The sequence below is a fragment of the Marmota marmota genome, unplaced genomic scaffold (assembly GCF_001458135.2).
Source record: "Marmota marmota marmota unplaced genomic scaffold, marMar, whole genome shotgun sequence".
Classification (NCBI taxonomy): domain Eukaryota; kingdom Metazoa; phylum Chordata; class Mammalia; order Rodentia; family Sciuridae; genus Marmota; species Marmota marmota.
The window spans coordinates 30,547,101-30,568,511 of record NW_026000037.1 but is presented as its reverse complement, the minus strand read 5'-3'; the positions used below and the strand labels follow the sequence as shown (position 1 = coordinate 30,568,511).

Sequence of the window (21,411 nt, the reverse complement as noted above, 5' to 3'; positions counted from 1 at the left end):
TGAGCTAAACATGCCACTAGTTCAGCTGGCCTTCAATTATTACAAAAAATGTCCTACCCAAGTCAGATCAGATCACAGGTATACTTGGTGGTCAGCTATGTGGAATGTGACATTAGAAACATTCATTTCTCCCGCTCCCCAAAAAAGAAACTATTTCCCTTTGCATAAACACACACACACACATAGGTACTGTGGAGTAAAATATGCATGTAAAAGGATTATTTGCTTTTAGCATGGAATAATTCTCCATGTTAATTCTTATATTTCATTTCTAAACTAAACATGAAGATATAAACTATGACCCTAGAACAACATGTAATCCAGTCTTACTTTAGTTTCATCTCATATGAAAGCACCAGAAATAGAAATAATGAGCCATATATGCAAGAAAGATAACACATCAAATGTTTTACTTACACTATAGAATTGGCAAAATTTCCTGATTAAGATTGAAAATTTTGTAATGTTGTTCTATAAGTATTCTTACAATGAACCACATGTAATTTCTCATGTGCTCTTAACTACAAATCTGCTTATATTAAAAAAATGTTTCTGTATGGTATCTATAAATAGTGACAAAAAATTCTCATCAGAATCACTACAGAAAATCAATTTACAACTGCATCAAGCCCTGGACCAGAACCATTTTAAATTAAGTATAATATAAGAATATTAGTAGGTATGTGCCTACCATGTGCATTTTTAATCAGAAAGTAGATGTACACGTCCTTCCTTCTACATGACTGGAAGTTTTCCATGATTTTAAGATGTTCATGCCTCTCATAAATCCTCAAACCTCCGCCAAACAATTAGTAATTACCAATTTATTTGTGTGGGTAGAAACAAACAGCATGATTCTCAAAGCAAACAGTTAATTTGCTATTATATATAGGTTTTAAAAATAATGCAATTTATTAATAAAATATTGATGGTTTATTTACAGTTATTGCAAATATGTGATTTCTGAATATATTATTTTCCATGCTGGAGCAAGAATTAGTTTAAACGTAATTCATTTAAAAAAAGGGATTTTGAACTTATAAAACAAAACTTCAAAGATGCTTTCTCATTAGTCCTTTCACAGGCATGGCTATGCTTTTGCAGGAAGTATATATACACATATATATGGATATATATATATATATATATATATACACACACACACAGATATATAGATATAGTTATAGATACATAGACATATCAGTGTCATAACTTGTTATTAAAAATGCTTGAAAGTGTGGATCTCATTGTCCTTTGAAAAGTCACAATGAAACATGTTTTCTTAATGAAACATGAATAAGTTCTCTCCCATACATGTGGAATTACTTTATCCACCTTAACATATGTTTTCTTCTCCAGCGGGGAAAAATTAAATTAGTGCATGTTGAATTCTTTGAGAGAAGACAAATAACATTCTTTTGACTCTGATACCATGGACATTTTCTACAGTATAAATCACAATCCATTTTTCTTTCAAGTTGAAAGCAGCATAATTAAAAATCATAGTTATTTTTCACCCTCTTTATAGGTCAGACATCTTTATGGAATAACTGTGTTTGAAGACTATTTGTATGCAACCAATTCTGATAACTTCAACATCTTAAGGATAAACAGATTTAATGGCACCGATATTCATTCATTCATTAAAACAGAAAGTGCTCGAGGAATCCGAATCTATCAAAAAAGAACTCAACCAACAGGTAAGTTGCAGGACTTCTTCATAATCTTCATAATGGAGGGGGAAGCGGGAAGTGAATTGGGACATAGTCCTTGTGCCTGTGTGGTGTTAAAGTGGTGAGTCATAAATTCTGGTTTGACAGCAGAAATGTGCATGTCTGCTTGATAAAATGGAATAGAGCTCCTTTCACAAGTCTAAATGACAAATTGTTCAGTTTCTAGTGAATCGCTTCTACAACCATAGAATTGAAATGATGGCTGGATTTAGACTCAGGAAGGAGCTTTCAATATCACCTCTAATTTCCGTCCTCTTTCTGTGCTTCAAATGAAAACTAATCTAGAATTATCTAAATGTTAACATATATACAATTGAGGCAGTGAGTTGAATAACTATGTTTACAGCAGATGCAATTTTGAATTTTGCAGATAACCTAATAAGAATTCAATATTAGTGTTTATTCATTCATTAATTACTCATGGATCATCTATTGTGTGCCATAAAATATTCTGTGTATACTGAGAATACATCAGTGAATAAGACATAGAAAATACTTTTGCCTTCATAAGGTTTGCATCCTATTATAGCAGTTATAATAACTAGGTAAATTATATATTATAGTGGGAGTGAATGCCATAAAGAAAATACAGTAGAAAATAAAAGTAATGAATGGTACAGAGGTGGGGATGGAGGAGTTTGCCATTTTATATTGAATAGTCAGAGGAAATCTCTTTGAATGCATGGCATTGAATGAATACTTGAAGTAATAGAAAGAGAGACACATGAGGATAACTGTAGCCAGAGCACTTTAGAGAGAGAGATGGACAAGCACAAATTCCAGAACTGAGCATGTCTCCATAGTTGAAGGAACAGCAGGAAGACCTATGTGGCTGATGCAGAATGAATGAGGGAAAGAGAAGTAGAAAATGAGGTCACACAAATGGAAGACAATAACAAGTAAGACCCTGTAGCCCAGTGTAAAAACTTTGGCTTATACAGAAAGCATTGCTCTCTGACATTTTGGAAGAATCACAATAAATACTGTATTGACAAAAGGCTGTGGGAAGAGCTTGGTGGAAATTTAGAGAGTACTAGGGATTGTATGAAGAGAGTATAGTTGTACAGTAGTGAGAAGTAGTGAAATTCAGGAGGCAGAGTCAATAGAATTTCCTGGTGGATTGGATGCAGGATATAAATCAAAAACAATTCAAAGATGATGACAATGGCTTGGCCAGAACAAGTGGAACTGAATTATTTTTGAGATTGGAGAAACTAAGTATGGATCAAACTTGAGGCAAAGATCAAGTTCAGTTTTCAAGGGTTATTTCAGGTGTCTATTACAAATCCAAGTGGAGATATCAAAGAGGTATTTGAATATACAAGACCATATTTTCAGTTTCAGTGATGAAGTCCAGGGTGGATACATCCATTTGCAAGCCGCTGGCATATAGTTGATTTTTAAAATCATGGCAATGGGTGAACACCAAGGAAGCAAATATAGATGAAGAAGAAAATAGTTCCAAATAGTGGACACTGGGGTGCTTCAACAAGAAGTCAAGAAGAATAGGAAGAACCAAAAGAGGAGACGGAGAAGAAGTTTGTCAAATTCAATTGACCTTTAGAGTTGGCAACACATCTTATGGGAATCTGAACAGGGCAGTTTTGATGGTGAAGTGAATATTTCATTAAAATTGAAAGAGAGAGGAAGGAAAGGAGTTGTAGAAAATGATCATAAGTAACTTTGAGATGTATGGCCGAAGCAGGGAAATGCAGAATTAGTTGGAGGATTTCCTATGGTAATTTCAATTAAAGAAAGACTTTTTTCTTTTCTTCTTCTTCTTCTTTTTTTTTTCTTTTAATAACAGTGCACTTTCCTTTTCATGGGCATGATCCAATGGAGAAAGAAAAAAGTGATGATTAAAGTGAGAACAGAATTGTTGATTATATGAGAGGAGATGTTAGGCTGGAAAAGTAAATGCAATACTCTTGGCAGAGAAAAGTAGTTCAAATTGCATTTCACTCATTTCTTTTCAGTTAGAGAATGAAAATTTTTTTAAAGGACAGTATTTATAAAATCATAGTGGGTTTTTAAAAATTTTTTTATTCTAATTTGTTATATATGACAGCAGAATGCTTTACAATTCATATGACACATATAGAGCACAGTTTCTCATATCTCTGGTTGTACACATAGGAAAGTCATACCATTTTTGTCTTCATACATGTACTTAGGGTAATGATGTCCATCTCATTCCACCATAATTTTTACCCCTTCCCCTCTCCCTTCCCCTCCCTCCCCTTTGATCTATCTAGAGTTTGTCTAATCTTCCCAGGGTCCCCCTCCCAACCCTACTATGAATCAGCCTCTTTATACCAGAGAAAACATTAAACATTTGGTTTTTTGGGACTAGCTAACTTCACTTAGCATTATATTCTCCAACTCCATCCCTGCAAATGCATGATTTTATTCTCTTTTATTTCTGAGTAATATTCCATTGTATATATACACAACATTTTCTTTATTCATTCATCTACTGAAGAGCATCTAGGTTGCTTCCACAGTTTGGCCACTGTGAATTGTGCTGCTATAAACATTGATGTGGCTTTGTCCCTGTAGTATGCTGTTTTTAAGTCCTTTGGATATAGACTGAGAAGAGGGATAGCTGGGTTAATAGGTGGTTTAATTCCCAGTTTTCCAAGGAATCTCCATACTGCTTTCCATATTGGCTACACCAATTTGCAGTCCCTGAATCCAAAACCAGGTAAAGACATATCAAGGAAAGAAAACTTCAGACCAATATCTCTAATGAACATAGACACAAAAGTTCTCAATAAAATTCTGACAAATTGAATACAAAACATATCAGAAAAATAGCACACCACTATCAAGTGGGGTTCATCCCAGGGATGCCCAGTTGTTTAAACATACAGAAATCAATAAATGTAATTTATGTGATCAATAGACTTAAAGATAAAGAACCATATCATCTCAATAGATGCAGAAAAAGCAATTGACAAAATACAGCACCTTTCATGTTCAATACACTACAAAAACTAGGAACATTAGGAACATATCTCAACATTGTAAAAGCTATCTATGCTAATCTCCAGGCCAACATCATTCTAAATGGATAAAAATTGAAAGCATAGTGGTTGTATTATTAAATGAAAATTGCTAGAGGAAAGGGACTGGGGGAAGGGCGGAAGCTTGGGAAAGGAAAGTGCTGGAAAGTGATATTGTCTAACTTATATTGCTGTATTCTGTGCATGAATGAATGTATAACAGCAAATCCCTCCATTATGGACAACTATAATGCACCAATAAAAATATGGGGGAAAAAAGAAAGCTATTGTGATAGTTATCACAATCTCAACTCTGTTGATCTAAAATAAATACAATCACAATGACACTTAAAATCCTATCGAAATTATTCCTGCTTGTCCTTTTCTCTTTGGCCCATCTTTCTTTCTCTGACCCTGTCCATATGCTACTTTTCCATTTTTTTCTTCCCTCATGGGACATTTTTCTACTCCTCAATTTCCTCTTGAAAACTCAGTGTCCAATATTGACAATTATACTTACACACACACACACACACATACACACACTCACTTCATTTTGTACTAAGGTTTTCAAAACACCAATAGACTCACAATTAAAAAAAGAAAAAAATGACCTCATCACTTCTCAACAGAGTACACAGGATGATTGAATCACATTTCTTATAGTTCATTTCTTCTGCTCACATCATGGATTGTTGCAGAGGAATTCCTTTCTTTGTTTCATTACTAAGGCTGGGAGTATTTTTATGTTATTATTAATATTAGTTTTTATTTAGTGGTTGGCCTTTAAATGAGTACAATAAGCAGGTAATAAAGACATGTTGGCTTTATTTTGCTTACATATGAACAACTTAAATTGATACAAACACATTTTTTTTTCTCAGAATTGCTTTAGAAAACATAGCCTCAGGAGAATTTTGGACATTCCCTTTCTCTTCTTCCATAAGATTTCAATGTTTTCCATTTGATTACAGTACTAAAGAGTTGGATATATGGAATTTTGTTAATATCCCCTGTTCTTGCACTGTTCAGGTTGTGAAAAACTGATGTTCATAATTATCTTGTCTTTGGAGAATTTCCCGTGTGTTTTTTTTTTTTTTATTTGTTGTAGTCAGAAGCCACGCATGTGAAGTGGATCCATATGGAATGCCAGGGGGATGCTCACACATCTGTCTGCTCCACAGCAGTTACAAAACACGGACCTGTCGCTGCAGGACTGGCTTCAACTTGGGGAGTGATGGCAGGTCATGCAAAAGTATGTTTTAAAAATCAAACATTTTGCCAGCAGTTACCACTTCAGAATAGAGTTTTCTTTTTCACTATTAATTAGCAGCATTCATATCATGAATAACATGAGTTTTAATCAGGTGAAATTTTCCTGCAAAGACATGCTAACAATTTTTTCTCACCATAAGTAGTTTTGTGACTATGTGAATTGAAATTTAATCCGACTGTAGAATAACTAAACTGAGTGGCCTTAGGGAATTGTTCTTTAAGGAAGAATTTTAGGAAGATTTTTTTTTTATTCCCTAATGAATGTATTTGGGTCAATGGGCTATACTCATTCATTGACTAGAATTTCTCTTATCAAAACTAAGATAATGCTCTAACAGTAGATGTGTTGTTTGGTCCAACAGATATCAACGTATAACAAAGCTTTATCTCACAGGGGAGTGGAATTTACTTCGTAAGTTAACTTCACATAACTAAAACAGTACTAATTAAATATTAATACCTTCGAAATTTTTATCAAGTTGGGCACAGTGATGTACACCTGTAATCCTACCTACTTAGAAGGCTAAGGAATGAAGACTTCAAGTTGGAGGCCAACCTGGACAAATGAGTAGGACCTAGGACTGAGTGGTAAATTGCCCCTGTATTCAATCCCCACTCCAAAGAAAAAGAAAGTAAAAAAAAAATGTCAAAAATTTTCCCAAGATATATATCGGTTAGTTATATTTTTCTTAAGCTGAGTGTGGTCTTGTCTAAAATCCCAGTGACTCTGGAGGCTAAGGCAGGAGGATCACATGTTTGAGTGCAGCCTCACTAACAACTTAGTGAGTAATTATTTCCAAAAAAGAACAAACAAACAAATAAAAGGTCTAGGGATATAGCTCACTGGTAAAGCACCCCTGGTTTCAATCCCCAGTTATGAGAAAAAGAATCTTTTTTTCAGATATGAAATATGACAGAGTCATTTAAGTATTTAAATAAAGTAGTCAAGATTTTAAACATGATTTTTTGAAACAATATTTGCACACAAGGTTTTATTTGCAGTCTTAATAATTAGATATTGTAGAATGACAGTCTTAGAAATTGTGTCCATGTAAAAACTGCTGGCTTTTAAATGTCCCTGAAATGCCAGTTTTTTTTTTTTTTCAAGTTTTGCTAACTGCTTTTTATAGTATTCAGTTCAACTCATCCTTTGTCAATAGAGAAATATTTTTTCTGTTTATTTTTTTGGGGGGCGAGGTACCAGGGATTGAACTGAGGGGCACTTGACCACTGAGCCACATCCCCCATCCCTATTTTGTATTTTATTTAGAGACAAGGTCTTAGAACCTCACTGTTGCCGAGGCTGGCTCTGAACTCACGATCCTCCTCCCTCAGCCTCCTGAGCCATGGGGTTACAGGCATGTGCCACCGCCCACAGAAACATGTTTTCTTTGTTCAGGACTCCCCCTTTCATCATTCTCCTGTCATGTACTGGCAAAAGACAGCGATGTTCACTAATTTGTTAGAATTTAATATAACTAGTCAGAATTAAAGATACTACAACTTGTTTTAAATCAATAACTCAAGAAGCTCAACTGTGACAAAAGTATACATGTTTACACTTTTTATTTTTATTTCTAATTTTGTATTAAATACTGAAAATATAAATTCTATTAGCTGGCTATAATGGCGCATGTCCATCATCCCACTAGCTCAGGAGGTTGAGGTAGGAGGATTGTAAGTTCCAGGATAGCCTCAGGAATATAGTGAGGCTTTAAGCCACTTAGTAAGTCCTTATCTTAAAATAAACCTGGGAATGTAGCTCAATGGTCAAATGTGCCTTTTTTGAAACCCCAGTAACCCCTGCCCCTTCAACCTCCAAAAAGAAATCTGCTTTCATGTTCCCAAGGCCTGCTAGATAAATAAGGACTCTGGATATGAATCCTTAAGATAAGAGAAACTAAGTATAAATGCATGTGTATATCATTTTTAAAAGCATGTAGTTGCTGCTTGAAAAATGATGGCATATCATAGAAAAGAATAATCACTTACATATATTCTTACACATCTACGTCTGTAGATACACATGTTTGGGGGGGACATAAAATCTGAGTTATATATGATTGGATCATCCTTAATGTAGTTTGTGATTTGTAGTATTTTTATAGTAAACAAATAATTCTAGCTATGCTCAACAGAAACAATTTTATTGCAAATAGGTGCTTACAAAATCATTGACAATCCTAGAGCATCTAGACCGGGTCTTCCCAAACCACTATCAAACTAACCTGACTGAAATATGAAACACCTGCCACAATTAGTGGTTAGGGCATCAAGAAACCACAAATGGAATTACTAACTTCAAAAACAATATCATTTTAGGTGAGATCCAGGATTAGAAGGTTTGTACCACATCTAATAGCTCCAGAATTGTGTCACATCTGATAGTCCCTATTACTGGGGGAGGAAGTGATGGTGGTGGTAGAATCCCATCCCATGCGTCCTGATAGTCCTACATATGAATGGAATGGGAAAAGACTACAGTAGAAAGTTCAATTTCTGCAGCAGGTGCTGGCCAGGAAAAAAAAATGTAAAAAGAAGACCTTGGTCTCATTTGCATATCATAAACTTGGGAGTATACATCTGAGTCAGTTATTTAAGTCAAAACCAGAACCTTAGCTATATAAGTGTCTATGAAATGTAGCTTTTAGTTTTCAATTGTGTATAATACAGGAAGTCAGAGAGACTGGAAGAAACTTGAAAGTAGTTTAAAGTGAATAATGCATAGAGGAAAATGACTACTGATGCTATTTAAAACACACACACACATACACAGATACAGAACACATCCTAATTTATCATGTACAATGTTTGCCAATTAGCAATTAAAACATCCATTAGAAATAAAATAAAAAAAACAAATGTTAATAATCACGATTATGGTAATACAAACATTCTTATGCATCACTAATAAAGTTAGAAATTTGTATTACTATTGAAAGGCATTTGGTAGTACATACAATGACCATAAAACTGATGTTATTGTTTGACAAGTTATCCTTCCTTTGATGGAAAAAAAAGTTAATTATAAATGCATTTCTAATATCAAAAGATCAGAAAGAATTTAAATAGCCAATGATAGGTAAGCAGCTGATCATATTACATTGCCTAACTAGTTTATACCGTCATTGAAAAGAATATTTTTTAAACTTTTTAAATGCATATTTTTAATGTATTTTTATTAAAGATTCTGAATTCAGTTTCTAACAAATTTTAATTGTTGGATTACAATTATACATAATTGTGGGATAGATCACCACATATTCAAACATAAATATGACATAATTTGGTCATATTCTTTGATATAGCTTTCCCTCCCTTCCTCCCCTAGTCCCCTTCGTCTCCTATAATAATTTCCCTGTTTTTGAAGTTTTTTTTTTTAATGACTTGACCAAATGTCATTCAAGTTTTAGGTGCATAAGATCCCCATTTTTGAAATAAAATAAAATATATGTTCATAAAATACTGGCAGGAAATATTAAGAAATGTTAAGAATTTTACAAACGTGTCAATACTTCTTTAAATCATACCCATATTATTTAAAAATAAAATACCTTTGTAATCAAGTAGACATCAAGAATCTGTGAGGGAAATGAAGAGAAGGATGTTAATATATTTCACCCTGCAAATCCAGTGCACAGATTGTATGAAATGATAGGTTGAAAATAAGAACTTCTCTCAGTATTATTATAATGATAAATGCATAAAATCAGTTTGAAGTTGACTTGGTAAATTATCTTATATCAAAATGGAATAATGTAAAGCTGAACGAATCAATGGGAAACAAAATTGATGCTAGGATTAAATAATATCATACAATAAAACTGAACAATTTTGTTGATAGGATTAAATATCCATCAGAAAAAAATAGCTAGATAAAATAATTTTGAATTATCCATATGAAGGAATACTATACATCAATAAAAATAAGCTATGACTACAACCACAATGAATTTATATCAAGAGTATAATAAAATTAATGTATAAAATGCACTCATTCCATTCAAACATTCTGCTGCTGGGAAATACCATGAAATTTTCTAAATTTTTTCTTAAACACATATAATAAGCACAATATAATTGAGATATTCAAAGTTTTTGAGATGGAAGAGGGTCAGTCTGGAGCACATGCCTATTTTTCAATGTCCTGATAATACTCTGAACATCAATGTTAGGTATCTAAGATTTGTCTCAATTTTGCTGTACATAAAGACATGTTATTTTTTTTTAAATTTAGTTCTCAATAACATTTATTTTTAAGAGAAAAATGTACAAGAAATATTAATATTGTTTGTATTGAGGATATTAGATTTATAAGTAATTACTTATTTTTTCTTTTATTATTTCCCAAATTTCTATAATGCTTGTATTTATTGCACTTGAAATCTCAGTTTTTATGTGGTTATCAAAATATATGTTATATAACTTGATATAATTAATTTCTTTTACTCACATAGAATAAGCCAGCATTGGGTACCCTGCTAATAGGAAGAGTGCCTTATATTGCCTTTTAGTCTGAAAGAGTCAATTTGCTCTATAGAAAAAGCTACATTTTTTAAAAAGGAAAAAGCTACATTTTTAAAGATGTTTTTTAAGGGGAGAGACTTTGTTTTTGTTTTGCTTTTGATAAGGCTTGTGTTGTACATTAGAGTACTGTCAGAGCACATCAGCTTTAACGTTCTAATTGAAATGTGAAGAAAAAGTGATGCTATAACTGGCATTTGATTTCATTTCTTAAAAGAATAAGTTGCAATGACTGTAATATATTCACATGCAAGTTAGTGATAGAGTATGATTCTTTGTGTTTGTCTCTGACTGTCTGTAGATGAAAATTCTTAAGTATTGTTTCTTAAATGTTCTGAACTTTTTAGCGTTGTCAACTATAATGAGAGCTATAGTTAGTATCTACAGAGAGTGCTAGATAGATTGTAATGAATTATAAAATTAAATGTACCAGATGTTTTAATAAATGTCCATTTCACAAGTTACAAGTTAGTCAATGATCTGTCATGTTTTTTCTATACAGACAGTTACAGACAAAAGAATAATTAACTAAAAATAACCATTCACTGAAGTGATTTCTGTTTTAATTAAAGTAATGCAATTAGCTGGCCTTCTTGCATCAAGATACATTTGGCATGTTTTAGAGTTTAATTTTTAGTATTGAATTTAAAAAATGCTAATTGGGCCAGTTAATTAAACAGGGGCATTATGCAGTGCAAAGAAGATTAGGCAACATCAGTTGTTTATATTTGTAATCTTTCTTCTGCAGGACCAAAGAATGAGTTGTTCCTCTTTTATGGGAAAGGACGCCCAGGAATTGTTAGAGGAATGGACTTGAATACCAAGATAGCTGATGAATACATGATCCCCATAGAAAATCTGGTAAACCCTCGTGCTGTAGATTTTCATGCAGAAACCAATTACATCTACTTTGCTGACACCACCAGTTTCTTAATTGGCCGGCAGAAGATAGATGGCACAGAGCGAGAAACCATTCTGAAAGATGGTAAGTAACTCTGCATCACAGTCACATCAAACTGTCCAGAGATAGAGGACTTTAAAGGGATTAAATCCAATGTGTTTCACAGTAACATTATCCAGATCCTGAGCTCAACTTGTTTATTTAAAAATATTTGCTAATTTTATTTGCTCAATAATATTATTTCTCCACTCTTTTCACTTACCAATGTGTTAAAGCCTTCATTTTTTAAAAGTTGAACTTATACTTTGTCATACGTTTTAAATACTTCCAGAAATAAATTGATATATTTTCCATCTTTTCTGGGAAAATATAGAATTACTATGATGTGTTTATAATGTTATGTAGTAAAATGAAATTTAAGAGAACATTGAAAATATTTAGAATTTGTTTCTTATTAGAATATTGGTCATGTCACTCAGAATGTATTAAAAATGTGGGTCTCCCAATTTTCATCAAATTCTGGCATATTGTTTTATTCTTTACAAATGATTGAAATGAAATTTTCCAGTCTTACCCTTGAAATATTAGTGTCTCCAAAGAAAAGTCAGCTATTGATTCCTATTTTTATGAATGCATATATGAAGTTACATACATGTTAACAAATTTATTGAAATTAGTGTATTTTGTAACTTATTTTACAGGAACAAGCAATAAAATATTTAAAAATATAACTGTGGCATAAGTAGAGAAGGTATTTAATTCTCAAACAAAGTAGATCTTTGATTGGCTAACAGTCATCTTTAAGTATGTTACCTAATAATTCTGGACCTTGGTTTCCTCATATATGAACCCACTGACTTCTTGAATATTTTAGAAATGTATGATTTAAGGAACATTAATTATATGCTTATTATATGAAGGACGCTGTACTAGCTATTAGAAAATATAAAAGGAATTTTAGGCAATGACCGGCACCTTCATGAAGCCCTTTATCTACCTTAATAAGATCAAGGCTGTCCCAAGAAACACATGATGAGTGGAGACTGTCCATGTCCTGGGAACCCACAGGAAGCCGGAGGTGTCTTTACAGGAGTGTATTCAGGGTGCTCCTGTGCAGGAGGCAGGCTTTGGGATAGATTTTAAAGGACAAATGTTAAGTTGTAATTGGAGGACATTTCTGTAACCAAAAATTCTTTGGGGAAGAAACAAACACAAATGTCCTGGATGTAGGTCATTACTAGAGGTTTCCTATGCAGGTAATAGTGAAAAAAGGAGATTTGGGAGGTGAAAATTGGAAAGATGAAAGGCCTAAAATATGAGGTAAAGGGTGTGAATAAAATCTTGGAGCAAGAAACATGGAATACTTTTGTTCTGAAGAATAAAGTGAATGAGCTGATATTTTTAGAAAGGTCAATCCAATGATGGGGTGCAGAATTAATCACAAAGAAAGAGAGAAAAATCAAAGCAGAAATGGATTAAAAATATTTACAGCAAGAATGGCCACGAATGGTAGTCTCTCCTGTCTACCAGGAGAGAGAATTAGGGGAACATAAGAAAACTATTTGTTCAACTCAGCCATACTTTAAATCAATCCTTCAATGATGAAAAAGTTAATAGTCTCCATGAGTGGCAAATGAAGTACAAAAATGAAAAATATACCAGTTTTTGTCTTTTTTTTAATAGCTTACTGATTAAGGCAATACAAATCCACCATGATTTAACATTCTCAAAGAGTGTCCTAATTAAAGTTAAAATTTTTGCTTTAAATTGGATGTGGCAGAGGCAGTCTGCCTTCTTTTCTTGGTAATATGATAACAGATGATAGGGACTTGGCAGTTCCAGAAGGACAATAGACTTGCACACTTGCCATGAGTAGATACATTTGGATTATTGTAGTTTTACCCTGGATATCTTCAGGAGGGACTAAAGTATAATATAGAAGTTTCTTGGTTTCATTTCAAAAAGTGTCAGTTCCTATGCTGTGCCTGAATGTCCCAGCTAATGATCCTGACTTTGATAACAGTATATTATCAGTGACACTGGTGATTCTTTGAATTCTTCCACAGTAACAGAGATGAATTCTAACAGCTGCTCAACTGCCAGGCACATCTTTACTGTGCTGGTTTGACAGTATGAAGGGTATAAAAACATTTTTCAGATTTTCACAACTGAAATATATGTAACATGTCAATATTCCTTTATAAAAAGTTTATCTTCTTTCTTTCCATTAAAGAGAATAATAATACATGTTGCAACACAAGACTAACCTGTCAAAACAGAAGTTTATATTGGCAAACGACAATTTGTGATTCTTAAAGAGAGAAAAATTAAATTCTAAGTGTTTTTCTTTATTTGTCTAGCATCTACTATCCAATCTGAAGTCTGGAAGTCAATGCTTAATTTGACAAGTGATTTTGTAAGCTTGGTAGAAATTCTGAATAGTTTGCATAGTTTAGAGTATAAAGCTATGCATATTTTTCTATTTGTAAATTAAACATAAATACCTTGAACATCTTCTGAATATACGCATATTCTTTCTATAAAAAATATGCAAAATTGCTGAAAATGTTCCATCTCCATTCATTCTTTGATTTTTTTTTTTCCTAGAGGTCTATTGAAAAACCTTTACATGTAACATATCATTTTGACTTTGCAGGCTAAAACAGTAGTAAAATACATGAGAAAGACAATAATCAATTTGAAGGAATTTCATGTTTCAATAATTATTGAAAATATCTCTAAAGTGAAAAACATGTACTGATTTAATAAAATAGACTTGTGTGATGACAAAATATTTATCCATGTGTATTTTTCTCCTTCTGAGAATTTTTATCAAATTTTTTGGAAAATCCCTATCATTCTTCTTTTAATTCATTCCTTGATTTACTTGTTTAGTCAATAAATATTAAATGAAGTCATTTTTGGCCATGTGCTCTTGTAGGGGATAGGAATTGTGCATCAGGGGTCAATGCTGTTTCATATCAGCTTGGATCTCAGTAGGAAGCAGGAAATAAACAATAAACACATAAGTGAACAAGGTAATGACAAGTGCTCTACAGAAAATAAAGTAGGATACTGCAGTGGAAAGAAACAGAAGAATCAGCAGGAAGCAGAATTAAAGTGTGTGGGGGGGGTTTAAGTTAGCTATTCTTGCCAGATATAATTATTGCTTTCTCTAAAAGAATAGGAGAGATCCTTTTATAAGACTGAATTTATTTTTATATTATCAGGCTTTTTGTCCAAGATTCATTTTTCATTGAAGTATGAATTATATTTTTGCAGCAGAACGAGGAAAAAACTACAAAAATGAAATTTACTATTCAATTTATTGTTTCATGTATTCCATAGAGCAGTACTTGTTTTTAAACTGTAGAAATTAATTCTACTTGGAGATATATAGCTCCAAACTGAAGGCATGTTAAAATGATCCTTCATATGGTTATGTATCTTTAAAGTATTAAAAGTTTCAAAGGATTTTCCTATGTTTGAAAATTATTAATGCCTGCAGCCATAACAGAAAAACTATAGTTGCAATAAATTCTACAATTAAACTGGGAACTTGAGGTCACTGTTTCATATAACATGTAGGATTTCTTTAGCAATTTTTCCCCCAAAATAGTTATATAGAGATTAAAAAGGGTGGAAAAATGTGAAAAATCTGATAGTCTTTTTGTTTTGGAATTGATGAATGAATATCTGATTCTTTTATTTCATGTTATGCTATAATTTAAAAAATGTAAACGTAAGACTTATACAGCTACAATTCTTCCCAACTGTCATTCTTATAATTTCAAATAAAATATGTGCTTAAGAATATAGACATTGACTTTTATTATAATTAATTGTAACTTTGGCGAAACATTGTGTCCCCCAGGTATGTTTTTCTTATTTTATTATTTTATACCATTTATTTTGTGATGTAACACTCAGTGGAAGGACCAAAGCTGCCTTGGGGCTAGTCTCTGTGAAGGGCATTGAGAAAGATGCAGGAGAGATAGGAAAAGGGAAGAAGGGTAGAATAAAATTGATCAAACTTTTGTATGTACATCCTTGATGATGGTGAATCCTAACACCAAGAATATCCATAGGGCCCATTTCAGTGGTGCACACCTGTAATCCCAGCAGCTTGGGAGGCTGAGGCAGGAGGATTGTGAGTTCAAAGACAGCCTCAGCAAAAGCAAGTACCAAGCAACTTGGTGAGACTCTAAATAAAATACAAATCAGAGCTGGGACTGGGGCTCAGTGGTCGCATGCCCCTGAGTTCAATCCCAGGAACAACAACAACAAAAAAGAATATCCATAGAACATTACTTAAAACAAAACACACTGTAAATAAATTTCTAAAAGATCAATAGAATAGAGAAAGAATCAGGAGGCGTATTAGGAAGGAAGGGAGTATTAGGGACTGAATTAGAGAAAATTATATTCCATGCTTTTGTGATTATGTCAAAATATATCCTAATCTTATATATAACTAAAGAGAATCAATAGAATTTTTTTTAAAAAATAAAATTATATAGTTCATTGAATGTAAAGCATACCTAATTAAAGTTAATTAAAAATAAATATTAGAAAATATAAGAAAAATAAGTGGCTGGAATAATAGCTAACTTTTGATCTGTGCTTACGGGGTGCTAAGATTATGTACTTTATGCCCAATATTCCATTTAATCCAATCAGCAAGTCTCGGGGGTCTGTAGTAGTAGTTGCTCCATTATATAGATTGGGCATTGAAACTCAGGGATATAAACAAGTTCAGCAGAGTTACATATCTAGTCAGTGGATTCAGCTAGTTAAAAACTGTGAAGGCTCAGATTTTATTGTACTTGCAGTCTAAAAAGTTAATCTCCTACAACTTTGTGGATGCTGGCAGAACTTCTTCTGATGCAAAAGTCAATCATTTGTAATATCCAAAGTAATAGCCAGAGTATCATTAATTTTCTGTCAGCGTTCTGAACCCCACAGAGGTTATCACAGAGCATCACAAAAGTGGCATCTTATGTTATCTGCTCCTGAAATGGGATAAAGTGCCACTTAGGTTCTCTACTCCTGAAATGGGATAAAGGTAAAAAAAAAAACTATGGAAAATTCTCTCTCAATCAGGCCAAGATACAAAGCCATGTGATTTGGTAACCTGAATAATTGTGCCCAAAAGATATCCATATCCCAATCTCTAGGACCTGAAGCTGTTACCCCATATGGCTTGCAGATATGACTAAAATAGGATATTAAGAAGGGGGTATTATCTTGGGTTGTTTGAATGGGCCCTTAATGAAATCACACAGAAACTTATAGGAAGGGCAAGGGGAAAGTAGCTGTTATGGCTGTAGATACAAGTGCTTGGAGAGATGCAGGGACACAGTCACAAGCCAAGGGATGCAGGCACCTTCTGGAACCTAGAAAAGGCAAAAAGAATGTACCATGTCTCCAGGCCTCCAGAAAGTAGCAGTTCTGCCAACATCTTGATTTGATCACAATGAGATTCATTCTAGACTCATCACACTTAAACTGTACGATAATGGATATGTGTAGTCATAAGCCACCAAGTTTGTGGCGATTTGTTACAGCAACAACCATAGGAAGCAAGAGCATGTGCTGTTGAGCACTTTGTTGTTCTGAACTTGTGTGTTTCTGGCAGTACGTTCTACTTGATTGAGATATGGAGCAGGTATGCATTTATCCACACCTCACAGTCTTCCTTTAAGTTAGTTAATTTAGTTAAGGAGTAATGAATGACTTCAGGCAAGATCAGGATAAATTCTCTTTCGTGATATTATGAAGAAAATAGCCCTGCCATTCATATTCTCCACATGGCATGTTTAAAGATCACCTGTTGATATATTATCAAAGGGTAACACCATATTTATGTGATGCTTGTCTAGTATCTGAAGGTCCAAGCCCTATTCCTCAGTTCAGTCCCATTCCCACATCTTTACACTTCACCCATGGAGTTCAGAATCTTGTAGTCTTTACTATTTTGTGTTAAAAAGTGTGGTGTTATACTTAGCTCATGAATTATTATTTGAGGATTCATTATTCTGTTACTCAGAATCTCCAGTACCAACACACACACACACACACACACACACACACACACACACACCCTACAACTTCCATTTTATGATCTGCTTTAAGCAGTTGTTCCAGATTGCTATAAGCAGCCCTAGGGTTGGCACACACCTGCTGTAATCTTTACCTAGAATACATGAGCTTTAAAGTAAGATTATAATTTTCTGCACCTAGAAATTACCTTTTATCCTTGGATTTCAAGGAATTTCACCATTGTAAAACTCTCTAGGAAAAGAATCTCACAAAAGTTGCATTTCACTGTGGCAGAATAAATGAATTGAGATAACACTAATGAATTTTGTCAGAAAGTGTCTGTGGACATTACAGTGATAATGCCTTGCAAAATATTTTTAAAATAAGAAGACCTTTAATCTTTGCTACTAGATTTTAGATAAAAATCCACTCTATTTTTCTACCATACAAGCTTAAAGAGCCTGAGAGATATAGACACTGACCAACCACTAAAGGAATTAATGAATAGATTTGTCAGTCATAGACACCTCCTAATTAAAACTGTTAAAAAGAGTTTTGCAAGAGTTTACAACTCTTGAGAATCTAATGGATAGTGTCACCGTCCTGTGTAGCAAGGGTATAACCTGTTTGCGCACACTCTTGTTTACTGTGAATGAGTTGTTTTCCTAGAATTTACTTGATATTTTAGACCAGAAAATAGTGATACATGTTATTTTTAGAATGTGAAAACACATTTCTCAAGAAGAGGATGAGATATTTCATAAACAATTTAAACCAATATATCTTTTGGCCAGCAAAATACATATTTTTTGAGAAGCTTTGAAATGTGCATCTAAAAGATTGTCATGAAAAAGTGGAATTATCTGTGGAGCTACAGTACTTTAGTAAACATGGAGAAAGATAGCTTTCCCCTTGTTCACTTCCACTCATTATAAGCATGCCTAACCTTACATAATTATTGACAAACACACATACGTACATATTTGCATTGGCTGAAAAGAAGCATCTATAAAAAATCAATTATCTTATAAATATTTGATTACTGCTAAGGTCGAAAGAGAGAATGTGAAAATGCTTGCTAATTCCAAAGTGTAGAACTATTATTTATAATTTTTACTTTCATAAATATTCTGATCAGTAGTTTTGAGACTTTTAAGAAAGTACTAATTTTCAGCCTTCTCCTTAAAGGCGAAGAAATATATTCAACCTAATTATTGAATTATTCTTAGGATTACACGATTCCTATATAGTATTTCAAAACTCACTTGGGAATCTTTAATTACTCTAAGACTACTATAATAAATTTAATGATTTTTAATTTCTGATTTTAAAAAGTTTGGTTGACTTAACTCGGAATATTACAAAGCAGGAAACATTAACTCATCTTGAGACAAGATTACATCCAAAATATAGACTGATGACATTTCCATAAAGAAGCCATTGGGGAAGATTTTTAGAGAGAAATAATAGATATTGTTTATTCAGTATGCTGAAAATTTTCACTCTGACACATCTAAAGTATAACTTTATTTTTGCCTCACATTGACCTTTAATTTTTATTTAATAATCTCATCCATCCCAAATCAAAACCTGATCAAATCCCAGTCCTTGATTTCTAAAGGCTACAGACAGAGATGTCCATCATATCAAGTCAGGAACATAATCTTAATTAAAATGTTCAGTCCATTATGTTTACATATGTATCAAAATCCCAACTTCAGTGCATTAGCAAATATTCTGTTTCTGCTTGTGTTGCTTTCCTGCTAGAAGGAATAGAGACCTTATTTGACTCATCTTTGAATTTCTTTACCCTGAATTTATTTTCCTCACTCTTCCTGCCAGCTAGCTAGGTAGATTTGGATGCCCAATCTCTTCTCAGCATTGTGGTAGAAATATAATTAATAGGAATTGATAATGCAATATGAACAGTTTTATATGCACTAATTCCATGGTAAACAGTCCTTTTGAGGACAAATGTTTTGTGTCTGGCATATTCCTGCTCATCCCTCAGCCTTCAATTGTCTTTGCATGGCTCCCCTCTGAAGATCTCTCTCCACACTCTTTTCCTTTGCCTCAGTGGTAGTCTGTGACCTGTTTACTCACTGGAAACTCATGGTAGATACAAGAGAGGTACTTCCCTCACTTGTTACAGTCTTCTGTGAATTTCTCCTTCTAAGTCTTTAAAGTGGATGATTATTCTCCCTTGACAACTAAATTCTTCTGTATACTTGTGATAGGTCTTGGACAGGAGGTAATCTATTCTACCTGCATGGAAAGCAAACATTAACTTTTGATTATTTGTTGGATCAGTTTCTAATAAAGAATACTTTCTATTCATTCATCTATTTATTTTTCTAGTTACAGATGGCAGTACAGTATATTTTGACATTCATATATGTAATAAGTATAACTTGTTATAATTAGAATCCAATTTTTGTGATTATACATAATGTGGGATTACACTGGTCATGTATTCATATATGAACATAGGAAAGTTATGTCCAATTCATTCTACTGTCTTTCCTATTCCTCTCCTCCTTCCTTTTCCTTCATTTACAATTTTTTAAAAAAATGTATTCCTATATTTATTTATTCCAAAAATGGGACCAAAATAGTTTTAGCCATATGATTTTGCAGCTTCACCTTCTTTCCTGATTTTTTTAAATTTATTTTTTACATACATGACAATAGTGGAATGCCTTACACTCATTATTACCCATTTACAGCACAATTTTTCGTAACTCTGTATATATATGTTCACTCCAAAAATATGCCATTATAAATGTACTCTTTTTTGCATTATAATTCTTTATATATCACAGTTTTTCATATCTCTGTATATAAGGTATGTTAATACCAAATTCAAATCTTCATACATATATTTTGTATAATTATGACCATCACATTCCCCCATCCTTGCTAATCCCCTTCCCCCTTCCATTCCCTCCCATCCCTCTTCCCTATCTAGAAATAATCTTCCTTCCATGCCCTCCCTCCCTACCCCAGTATGAGTCAGCCTCCTTATATCAGAGAAAACATTCAGCATTTGTTTTTTGGGGATTGGCTAACTTCACTTAGCATAATCTTCTCTAACGTCATCCATTTACCTGCAAATGCCATGATTTTGTTCTTTTCTGTTGCTGAGTAATATTCATTGTGTATAAATGCCACATTTTTTTTTTATTCATTTATCCACTGAAGGACATCTAGGTTGGCTCCACAGTTTAGCTATTGTGAATTGTGCTGCTATAAACATTGATGTGGCTGTGTCCCTGTAGTATGCTGTTTTTAGGTCCTTTGGGTATAGTCCCAGAAGAGGAATAGCTGGGTCAAATGGTGGTTCCATTCCCAGGTTTCCAAGGAATCTCCATACTGCTTTCCAAATTGGCTGCACCAATTTGCAGTCCCACCAGCAATGTATGAGTGTACCTTTTTTTCTCTAATCTAGTGAATTTCTAATCTTCCTCTCCCTTTTGTGATTTAGTATCACATATCAGAGAGAACATACTGCCTTAGGATTTTTGATACCTGCTTATCTCAGTTATCATGATAATCACCAGTTCCATCCTTTTACTGGCAAATGCCACAATTTCATTCTTTATTATGGCTGAATAAAATTCCATTGTGTATATGCCATATATTCTTCATCCATTAATCTATTGTAGGCCACCAAATTCAGTTGCATAGTTTAGCTATTGTGAATTGAGCTGCTATAAATGTTGATGTGGCTGCTGCATCACTGTAGTATGGTGATTTTAAGTTCTTTGGGTATAAACTGAGGAGTGGGTTAACTGTGTCATATGATGGTTCCATTACAGGTTTTCTGAGGAATCCCCATACTGCTTTCCATAATGGTTGTATAAAATTTGCAACCCCACTAGCAATGAATGAGTGTACTTTTTCCCATATCCTCGCCAACATTTATTGTTAC

The 21,411-nt window shown here is 33.4% G+C and overlaps 1 protein-coding gene across 1 annotated transcript in view; it reads left to right on the top strand.

Moving 5' to 3' along the window:
• The window catches only part of Lrp1b (LDL receptor related protein 1B), a 1,807,788-nt gene that overhangs the window by 992,622 nt on the left and 793,755 nt on the right, over positions 1–21,411 (top strand). The window contains exons 9-11 of the mRNA XM_015479144.2: positions 1,529–1,700; positions 5,850–5,993; positions 11,286–11,522. Coding sequence (XP_015334630.1) covers positions 1,529–1,700; positions 5,850–5,993; positions 11,286–11,522 — 553 coding nt within the window. The remainder of the gene's footprint in view (positions 1–1,528; positions 1,701–5,849; positions 5,994–11,285; positions 11,523–21,411) is intronic.